This window comes from Geospiza fortis, unplaced genomic scaffold (assembly GCF_000277835.1).
Source record: "Geospiza fortis unplaced genomic scaffold, GeoFor_1.0 scaffold264, whole genome shotgun sequence".
In the NCBI taxonomy this organism is placed as follows: Eukaryota; Metazoa; Chordata; class Aves; order Passeriformes; family Thraupidae; genus Geospiza; species Geospiza fortis.
In genome coordinates this window covers 4383625-4394859 of record NW_005054332.1, presented here as the reverse complement: position 1 = coordinate 4394859, position 11235 = coordinate 4383625, and the positions used below count along the sequence as shown (strand labels likewise).

At 44.8% G+C, this 11235-nt stretch overlaps 1 protein-coding gene across 1 annotated transcript in view; it reads left to right on the top strand.

The window, feature by feature from the left end:
- Positions 1–11235, top strand: part of LOC102041451 (gamma-aminobutyric acid receptor subunit rho-2) — a 30796-nt gene that overhangs the window by 4360 nt on the left and 15201 nt on the right. The window contains exon 2 of the mRNA XM_005421709.2: positions 4097–4203. Coding sequence (XP_005421766.1) covers positions 4097–4203 — 107 coding nt within the window. The remainder of the gene's footprint in view (positions 1–4096; positions 4204–11235) is intronic.

Genomic DNA, 11235 nt, shown 5'->3' with positions numbered 1-11235 from the left:
GCTGAACCTCTCCTGCAGGGTTTCATGTCTACTGAAGCTTTTTTCCCAACACTGCAGCATCAGCCATGGCCAAAGAACAATGTGAAACAAAAGCAGGGAGAGAATGTGTATGATAGCAGTGATTGTGCCCACCCTTTGAGTTTGTTTCCATCCTTTTTCCAGAGTCAGATTTAGTTTTTCCAGAAATCTGGCAAGGAAAGTCACTTTCCTTTCCTTCCTGCTCCCAGCATAGACCCACAGATGAGCAAGTGTGAAGCGTGTTACGTCCAGAGGTATGGGAACAGAGTCTGTCTTTCCTGAGACTCTGGAAGCAATAGAGACTGCTGTGGCCACCCAACCCAAGGCAGACCTATCTTGTGGAGATGCCAGGCCTTCCTGGGCAGCTGGGGCTCCTAAAGCACTTGAACTGGTGGCCCTGACAGGCACTGGAAAGAGACTTCACCTAAATCGAGGATCTTGATGTTCCCCGTTTATCAGAAATTTCTCAACCATATCTGATCCCATATGATCCATGCATAATAAGATTAAAGATGCACTCATAACACAGTGGTGAAAATATATTTGGAATTCTCATCTAGGAGTGAGCTAATCATTATGACAGTTATAAACTGTTCTCATATCTTCTCTTTTTAGTTCAGCTTCTAGGGCTTTGTGTTGCAGCAGTCACATGCTTTGGTGGTTAGAAAAACAGGAGGCCTTGTACCTTCCTAGGTGCTGGGTTTACACAGTGTGCATCTCCTGCAGCTAGCTGTGGCTGCTACAAAAAATAAATGATGCCTTCACCTAATGCATTTTGGGTTTTTTTTTTTCTCCCCAGAGAATATGCTGAAGAGTTGTAAGATTTTCACTGAAACTGTAGAAGTACTTCTCTGCATCCCAATATGTAACTGGAACCAAGGCCCCATGGCCATGAGTTACCATCTTGTGACCAAAATCCATCCTGAATTCTCCAGGGGAAGGTGCAGAAACCTGCCAGACTCTGGCTGCCAACAGCTGAGCCATGCTCAGGATGGAGACCATGTTTCCTTTCAGGCTCACCACATGAGCCATTGCCTCGTGCCCTACAGCACAAGGAGTGTTTCCAATCTGAAAGTTCTTCATCTGGCTCTCGAAAGGTCTGAATGTCTGCATAGACATCTGCTCTTTTTTGAATCCTGCTGAGCTCTTATCTGTAATTTCTCATGCCATCAAGAATTAATTCTCTTTGATAGAAAAAGCATCTATTTTATGCAGTTGAGACAATTCTGAATAAAAGTGACTGGAAAGGAAAATACATTTTAAAAAATTAGGGCAATAATACAGAAGGCTTTGCAGAAGCTCAATGAGTTGTTGGTCACCTTCTCTCCTCTTTGAACAGAAACAATTCTTCACAGAAGTCAGATTTATCAAATTTATGTCAATTGAATGAAATAAAAACAGCAATAAAATTATATATGAAAAATGGGGAAAAAAAGACAAAAGGAGATGGGTGGATTTAAACGAATTGTAGTGAACTGCAGAGAATGCATAAAGCCGAAAGAAACCCTGACAAACCTATAATCAGAAATGCTAAAGACCATAAGTACATCAGGGAGGATTTATGAGATACTGGTGATCAGATTGTCAGTAAAGGCACCCTGTGGGCAGCAGTGTTCAGAGCACCCTTCAGCTCCACAAGAGCACTGGCAGCTGGTGTCACCTTTGCTGCAGGTAATGAGATGCTCCCTATGCCAAACAGCAGTGGGGCTGGCATGGGGTACTGCCAGAGAGGGGCAGGAGATACAGCACAGCTGATGTCAAATGCTATTATAAAGAAATTTTTTTTCAAACAAACTTGGTCTTGAATTGGATTAAATAGACAAAAGTAGTAATAAATTTTAAAGGCGGTGTAGACTTCCCATAATTAAAAATATTTCAATACACAAACACTGTAAATGGATTAAATTGATTAAAAAGGGACTGTCAGAGCTCTTTCTGTAAAATCTGAATTGGCCGTCATAATACCTGAAGGATTGGGCATGAACTGATGATTAAATGCAACCTCTGGCTCAGGATGTGCCTGAAAACCTCTTTTCTTCCTAAAACAGTATCCATGTCCCCAGCCAGCCCTCTAAACCTCTGCAGCCACAGACTGCTTTCAGCAACTCTCCTGTGTGCTCTTTGCTGTTTGATGATTTTTAAATAATTGATCAAAATGTAACATTTCAGTGAGGCTGAGCCATTGATTTGCAAGATAATACTGCCAGGGTTTTCCATACTAATTCCTTGTACAATGCATTCCAGTGTTTTATTGGATTTTTAATTTGACTTTTTCACCTCCTTCTTTGAGGAGAGAGACTTGATTGAACATTCCCTGGTAATTTGGCTTTTCCCTGATAATTCAAGTCGAGCAGACACAGGAAGATCCCTTTTCTGGACTTGCAGCTTTTCGGGCACAGAAGCCGTGCAGTGCGTGGTGAAGTGGAGCGCTTTGGCAGCTGCCCTAACTCTGCAGCAAACAAAGCTTCCCCCCTGCAGCAGGCAGTTAAAAGCCAAGCTTTTGCCTCCGAGCATTCCCATTAATGGCTGTGCTTGGTTTTACACCCCTGCTTTTAGGTAACCATAATGCAGCCCTGTCGGGAGGGCGCTTGCCCCGGCTGGCTCTTTCTCACAGCCAGCAGGGAGAGAAGCTCTGACATCCCAAGTGAAATAGGAGCCCAGAATAACCTGAGGGACATTCCACCCTTCCTATGTAGCATGTGCCCTGGGGTACAAGGGGTTATAGTCCTTCAAAACATCTATATGATACAAGTATTTTTAAATTCTGTTGCTTCCTTTTCATCTCCTTATTGGAAGGAAATGGGTTTTTGATGTTAGCTGCAGCTATCAACACCCTTTAGGTTTCATAATTTCTTTCTTGAACTTAGTGCTCTGGTGGGAAACTATCCTTCTGATTTGTGATTTATGCTCCCTTTGGCTCATATTTATAGGGCTTAATATTTTAATGAAGCTAAGAACAACCCTTTCTATACCCACATTTATGAGTGGGGTGATTGTTTTGTATTCTGAGTTCTTGTATTCTGAATTCTTGATCAAGACTTTAAGCCTAAGTAGTCTCTTTATTTTTCCTCTAAGATTTTTTGTTCTTTATTTTCAGTCATATCTTTTCCATACAGGAAAAGGAACCTGAACCTTTTGTATAAAGTTCTTTCTATTTATCATAATTATTTCCAGTAAGTTACTGGAAACCAGCTAATTGTAGCAGTACTTACAAGGTCGTCAGCTCTTATGTCCAGAGCAAAGGGATTGAGGAACCTTAATATTCCAAGTCTTCACCTCACACCACTGCAGAACAGTCAGGGATGCTGATCTGGATTTTTTTCCAGAAGTGCATGCAATTTGTTTGTCTGCTGGTTAGTTACCCCCTTATGGGATTTTAGTGACTATCTTGCACTTTTCTCAGGGGTTTGTTGTCATCCCTGTTCCACTGTTATCATAAAATATCCCAAACAAAAAGTTAGAATTTTTCCTACCTTAATGTTCAGGAAAGTGAGGGACTGAAGGCTTCGTTAGATAAAACTCTTCTCTTCCTGCTGTTGTGGGGAGGAATGGGTGGTTTTGTTGCCACTGAAAGCCAGAAGACCCTCTGTCCACACAAACTGAATTGGTGAAGTTAGTGGGCAGTTTCCAAGTGGTGTATGACATTGCGTGACCAGCGCTGCAAAGAGCTTTTTCATGACAATGTTGCCTTGGTACCTGGCCAAATCCTGGCCAGGTAACGTGGGGCACCCAGCTGCTTCCCCTGGCGCCTTCTCTCAGCTGCAAAGGCATTCCCTGCATGCAGCCCCCCTGTGACATTCTGTGCCTCGTGCCTCCCTGGGAGTCAGGGTGTCTGGGGCAGAGGGAGCACCACATCCTTGGAGGGGGCAGAGGGAGCAGGGCTGCCTGTGGGGCACAAAGGTCTGAGCTGATGCTGTGGAAAGGCAGCTCTGGGTCTGTGTTTTGGTGCTGGCAGTCTCCCCACAGTCCCTGGGGTTGTGCCTGCAAAGCTGCTGCTCCTGTGGCTCCAAAACTGGGCTGGCAGTTGTGGCACTTGGGCACAGAGACATCAGAGCAATGCTATTGCTGTCTTTTGCAGTCACATCTTGAAGAGGAATCGTGACTTGACCAAGGCCTGGAAAGGAAAGACGGAGCAGCTTCTCAGAGTGGACGAACACGACTTCACCATGCGGCCGGCCTTTGGAGGTGAGGATCAGGTGGTTCTCTTGGGTCTGTGCTAATCTAATTAAGATTAATCTAATTATCCAATTAACAATCTAATTAAAAACCAAGCAAACAAACCTCTGACCAGATGCATCAGTGTGAAGGGAAAAGAGTTGGTGTCAATTCAGAGAGGCCTCATGCTCATCCTCCTTGCCCTCCGTGCTCTGTACATTTCCTGCATTCCTTCCTGTTGCTGCAGTTGGCTCTGGTTTTGGCTGGCGTTCCCCAGAGTTTGGGATGGACCCTCCCAGTAAGTGTTTCACTCTGTTGAGAAGAGGGACAAGCTGCAGGTTTTAATATTCACCTATGGTTGTGAAGTTGCAATGAACTTTTCAGCTGATGTGATTAAATTGCAAAGTAAAGAACTCATTGGGTGGATCACAGCCCACCATAACTAGAAGAAAACAGAATACTTTTGTCCAGAAAAAAATCTTGTCTCAAACTCTCATAAGCAAATAAAAGAGTGGGAGGGGAGACCTCTGCCAGCTTCACTTCTGCCTCTGGTCACACCCAGTTACAGGAGTGTGCTTGCCTGACCTTTCTAGACTCACTACTGCAGAGAGAAGACGGTACCTGAAAAATACCTGCTGCAATACCAGTATGGCAATCCCTCTTCTGATTTCATCAATAACCAAATCCTCCCAGAGCTAAGGGCAGAGTTTTCTGTAGTTTTCACTGAATGACAAATGCTGCATCCTCTGTCAGTTGCCATTTAGGGTGAAGGGCTACCTCTCCCTGCCCAGGGTGACACAGATTGTTGTGCCCTTTAGCCCTGGTCCATAGAACAAAGCTTCTCAGACCTGCCCATTCCTGGTGTGGCTGAAAAGATGTTTCTTGCCCCTCAGTGCAGGTGTGCCATTCTGAGAGCACAGTGCTGACCCCTGCTCACAACTTAAATATATATATATATATTTTCAAACTCCACAATTCAAAACCTGTCATAACCAGAGTTTCCTGCCCCTACAATGTTATTTACCAGCAAGTAGTCCAGCCCAAACATTGGAGGTAACATTTTTCTAATCAGTGTTGACTTGGTCTGCTGCTTCTGGGGTTGAAGAGTTTGCCTTAAATTGCCCTCTGGGTGGAGCACGGGCAGATCTCCCTGGGGCTGGGGGGAGCACACCGAGCCCTGGGTGCAGCTGAGGCTCGAGGATGAGGTCTGGGAGCTGGCTCTGGAGGCACTGGGTTTCTTTACGAATTGGCTGTAAAAGTGTGAATTCACCAAAGTGCACATGCCTCCCTAAATCCCAGGTATGCCCTCCCGTGCTATGAGGTCAGAGGATGCTATCTTTGGTTTTATGACCTTTTTTTTTAATTTATTTTTTTTTAGCCAACCTCAATTTTTATATCTTGGCTGTTGTCTTCTGAGTGCCTGATATGGACAAACTGAAGGTGCTGATCTGTCCTCTCTGCAGCTGATCTGTCCAGGACAAAAGACCTGTTGGTCTGATGGGTGGGATGATAGGGCTTCTCTGGGAGGAAACCTGGGCTCCCTACCTTGCCTCAGTTGGAGACAGCTGGGGAGCCATGGTGATTTTTGAACATTCTTCCCCCTAACTGGATGTATGTCAGGGCATCCTGCCTGTTTTGGGGGGAAGCTGCAGGGTTTTGTTCTGTTGTGCTGATGGTTTGACAACCAGTGACACCCTGCACTGTAATTCTGGAAACATCTGAATTTTACTGTTTTCATCAGTGTCACAGGGTCCTTGAAGAACGCATTTGAGCACAGGTCACACCAAACAGACACATGTAATTACACAGACACTCTTCTAGTGTTAATGGAACTGCATTTTAATCTCTCTTTTGCCTTGTTCTCCCATGCTGCCTCCCATCATGGCATCAAGACTCTTCCAGAGCCAAAATTTGGAATAATGTTTATAAAACTGACAAATACCCTCAGAGCCTTTGCTGAGAAGGTTCCTTTTTTAATAAAGGAAAAACATGATGGGTTTAAATAATTTTTGTTTAAAACCTCCTTAACTTGCAGAGATTCTTGGGACAAAGATGTGATATTGGCAAAGTTGTACTGAAATTGCATGGGATGAGGAGCAAAGCATGGAAACAGCTTTGCTGAGGCTCCAGCCTTGGAAATCCTGACTCAGATGCACAGGGACAGCAGGTGCCACAGGTTCTTGCTCACTGCAGAATTGCATGGTGTGTTTTTAGTGACAGATGATAAGCATAGTGGAAAAAAAACAAAGGAAAGGGAACAAAAGTCTGGCAAGAGGTGATCCTCATAGTTTTGTCTGTAATGTTATTCATCAGGCAGTCACAGTGATTTGCTGTGCACCACGAGTCCTTCCAGCTTCTGGCTGTGGCAGGGTCAGTCAGTCAAACTGATGTGGTCTGACCTGGAGAGGATAAAAAGGCTTTTGTACTGCCAAAGTGGAGAAGAGGAGCCTGTGGGATACACATGACTGTAACTGGTTGCTGCCCTAAGACCCTCTCTGGTCTAACTGAGATTCCAGTTCTATGGCATTGCACTGGGCCTGTGATGTTACCTTGCAGGTGGGAAAGGTGCCTCAGTTCTGGAAAATTAAAATAATACCATAAGTAAATGGTGAGTGGCATTAAGACTAAAAGAAAGTCAATACTGTTGATGGTTCCCAAGTTTGGTGGGCCAGCCTGCAATTCCACCTTTAGCTAGAAAGGGGATGGGGTATGAGCTGTTTTATGGTGGCCAGGTGACACTTGCTGGTCTGCAGAGGACAGCCAGCAGCTGCCAGCCCAACACAGCTGTGACCACTGGGCAGAGCAGGCTGCGGTTATGCAAGGTGGAATGAAAAAATCTCAATGTTAGACAAAGGTGAAGGGTTTTTCAAGAAAAAGTATCTTTGTAAAGAGCAAGTGAGCAAACAAATGTTGTGTAAGCTGTGTTATTAACAGCCCAATAAGCATGGCTGTCTTGCCTGCCCTCAGCCCATTAGACAGGCAATTGGGCACAGAGGCAATGACAAAGATTTTTGCTTTGATGATGGTCAAAGACCATTCATAAGCTGAAAGGGACTGCAGGGTTTTTGACCCTTAGGGAGTTATCTCTGTGTCAGTGACCTTGTTCTAGGTAGCAGATGTTCAGGTATTATTTACTATTATTAATATTTAAAGATTATGTAAATGTTTGTTTTGTTGCCTTCCTTAAACACCCATTTTAAGCATTTCATTTATGACATCTCGTATTTTACAGGGAGCCTGTGAGTAAGCAGCTTTAGTTGATACTTAAAATAGCTGTATCTTCTTTATTGAGGACCAGCCTAATGCTTTAGTTTTATTATATTTGCTCACAGCCGAGTAGCCTAACATCAGCTGGTCCTTGCTGCCCTTTCTGGGCAGTGCTTTTGCCAGGATGGATGAACAGTGGGACGAATAAAGCACCAGTAGTTCACTGGCTGTTAGTGACAAGGGCTGGGACAGAACTTGCTCCCCTGCTGATGAGCAGCTGTGTGTGAGGCGCAGAGGGACGCAGCCCTGCAGCCACGACGAGGGTGATGAGCATGTCCTGGTGCTCCTGCCTGGGAGCTGCCCACACCTAAGAGGTCCCACAGTGGTTTGCAGTCTCTCTGGCTGTGCACAAGGTACCTGTCAGTAAGGAAATCTCAAACCCACTCATTTCTCATGTACATGTTTTTATCTTGGGGTCTTCATCTGCCTCCCTACTTCAACGATAGATGAGTGGACACTGTCTCAGAGAGAAACAATGAGCCTTTGAGAGAACTGCCAAAGAGAAAAATTGAAGAGGTGTCACAAAGCTTTAGTCTCAGAGGTGGAGTGGAAAACTGACTTCAGGCATCTACATGGCAGCACGCTCTCCCCTCTCTTCCAAAGTCTACTCCAGTGCTCAGAAATAAAAACCACGTTTGTGCCCAGTTCTGACTGGGAACTGACTCACACTTTGAAGCTTTCACGTTGCTCACTGGTTGGTGTTTTTAGGTGTGGAGGCACACTGGGATGTAACAGGCTTCAATGTTGGGCTCCTTCTGAAGTTGCTCCTGCATGGGACTTGTGGAAACCTCCTGGGTTCCCTGGAGAGGTTAGCCCAAGGCCAGACATCCCATTCAATCTGGGGCAGAGTTTGATACTCAAACTGGAGTTTTTGTAATATGAAACAAGACACAAAGTCTTCTTTTTGTCAGAACCAACCCAAAATTCCATTAACTTGGCTGATACTTTACAGAGACTCTACAGTATGGCTTGAAAAACTCTGCTGGATTGCAGGCTTTGAGCAAAGCAGCACTGCTTCCTTTTACCAGCCATATTCCCAGCTTTCACATGGATCCATTTAGCTTCCTGTCCAGCAGTGAACATCCTGGAGAGGAGCCCGAGCTTTGAGATCTCTCCAGTGTTAACATGTTCAAGTCTTCATTTGCTTATAATTCTCTAGGATGATCCTAGATTTTCTATATTGATGTTTTCTATATTTTCTCTTTCTGCAGAAAAAGTGAATATAGATAAAATATTGTTTATGACAAAGAAAGCCTGGTTGATGAGGGCTTTTTTGCATCTAATGCTGTAACCAAAGTTAATTGTTCTGTCTACCAGATCAGTTTGTCATATACCATCTGAGCTGTTCTTGTTCCCTCACGTTCACACCCTCCTCATACTCTGCTCCCTCTCAATACAGAGGGTTTTTTAATTTTTGCTCATCCCTAGTGGCATTTGATGAGGAATTTGGCAAAACACCCTGAGCTTCCATGGTTCAACTGTTCAGTTGCCAGAGGGACAGGATTAAAAAGCTAGCAGTTCCTAATTGACTCCATGGGTTAGAGAGATCAAAGATCTCCTGACATTTCTCTCTGGGTGATCAACAGCCATTTAATTCAATGGTATGTGCTGCAGCCAACATGACCTTTTAAGGAAACCCAGGGTTTGTTTCTGTGGTTTAAAGAGGTCATTTCTAGACAGGGCTTCTGCTTTGCTTCAGAAGCAGCATGCACTTTCAATGTTGCTTGCATCAAGTACCTCTACAAAAGTGCATCTTACTTGATGTTTTGTAGAGTGATGGGCAGAGTGAATATACAATTATCTTTATCCCTTATGCTTATTGCCAGGAGCAGGACATGGTGATCCTTTGATTCCTGTTGCTACCCCACAAACAGCAACATTTGCACTGGCCCTTCACTCACCCTTCCCTGCTCAGTCCAGCTTCTTCTCCAAAATATCTTTGTGTCTCAGTGGATCCTCATCCCATTCGTGTGCTCTCTCATTGCCTCAGCCCCAGGTGCTGAATGAGAAGCAGGAGAAGGAAAAAGCAGTGATTACTCCTGCTGATTGTAGTAGGAGTTTGCCCCAAAAAAGGGAGAGTAAATATTTCTGCTGATAAATTGGTTTTACAGACTCATCTTTACATTTCCGTTAATCTTTACATTAAACACTAAACATTTCAGTCCAATGTTAAAATAATTTCTCTCTCTTTCTATTACAACCACTGTTTTATCATCCCCCAAATTTGTGAATAACTGGAGAAAAGACGCCTAATCCAGCTTTGGACCACTTCTCTCAAGAACTTCCCAGACCATCCAGCTTAATGTGGAACATCCTTTATTTTGGATTTAATAAAGCTTTGTGTCAGTTCCAGACTGAACCTTAGGCTTTGTCCTTGCAATGAGATAACTGCTGATTACTGAGTGTTTGATGCAGGAACATGAACAAAGAAAAGAACATGGTATTTTATTTTCAAGGGCAGATAGGGAAGGAATAGGAGAGTGGGACAGATATCAGCCTGGCAGTGTTCTTAAGTTTATGGGTTTGGTTGTTAGCTGTTTGTTGTTTTTCTGGGTTTTTTTAATCTGTGATTAGAGTTCAGAGAAGCACAGAAATCACAGTAAATAGACTTTGTGTGGGTGTTGATTTCCTGAATCAAGGCTAAATTAAGGATTCATACACAGAGAGTCTGGAAGTCGTGGGGGGCTGCCCAGCATGTGTTGGGCACACAGCCCTCGGCTTGAGCTGTTTCTCTGTTGATTGTACTGCACATCAAAGTGTCTCTTGTCACCACAGATACAGTGCTTTTTGCTACCTTGTTAGGTACCCAACAAACCAAATCATGTTTTACTGAGCAAGAGAAATGCCACAGAAAAATTCTTTCTCTTGGTTGCAAATGATTGCTGGCCATTTTTTGAAGTATGCAGTGCACAGCTGTGTGTCTGAATGTGACATGTAGGTGTTTGTAAGCATCTGGGAGTCACCTCAAAGTGCTGGGTTAGACACGTTTGAGCTTCCCTGCTGGGGGCAACAGCCACTTAAACTGGAATTGGTGGTTCTGGGGAGCCTGGTCCTGCTCCACAGGGCTTGTTCAAGGTGCCTGCTCCCAGCACTGCTGCTGACAGGCACCGTGGGCAAAACAAGCTGGAGCTGTGTGTGTGGGAAGGGGACAGTGCCATCACCATCAGTGTGCTCTGCTGTAATCAGTGGGGCTGGCTTACCCAAGCCCTGGCAAACCTGCACTGGGGCTGCTCACAGCTTGGCTCATGGCCATGGGGATCAGCCTTTCCCTCCTGAGGCTGAGCTGGTGCCTCTTTCTCCTCCAGCAGAGGCAAACATAAGGCTGTGTTCAAAAGCCCTGAGGACGTGTGGGAGTGTACAGAGCATGATGGATAGCAGCTTGCAAAATGTGCTGCTCTCTCAGCAACATTTCTGCTCTCTGGTTGGACTTGTAGTGCATTCAGAGCTTTGATGTGGTCTCCAGAAAGATGCTACTCCAGCTAAATGTATGCATGCAGCAGGCCCTGCTGTTTGTGGCACTGCAAATATGGGTCTGAGTCCGCAAAGGGATTGTGGTGCACCTTACATATTATCTGACTGCTAATCAGGTTCAAAATCCAGGAGATAAAGGTCTTTGCAAACTTTCATGGGGGCCATTGTGGTCCTTGGAAAATTAATTTCCGCTGGACAAGTCTCAGACATGTCTGCAGAGCTTCTGCTTCCTTTGGCATGGTCTGTCTCACTGACAGTGCCCAGGCTGAGGCACGCCCTGGACATCATCAGTGTGAGCCCTGTGAGTCCCACTGCCACACCCTG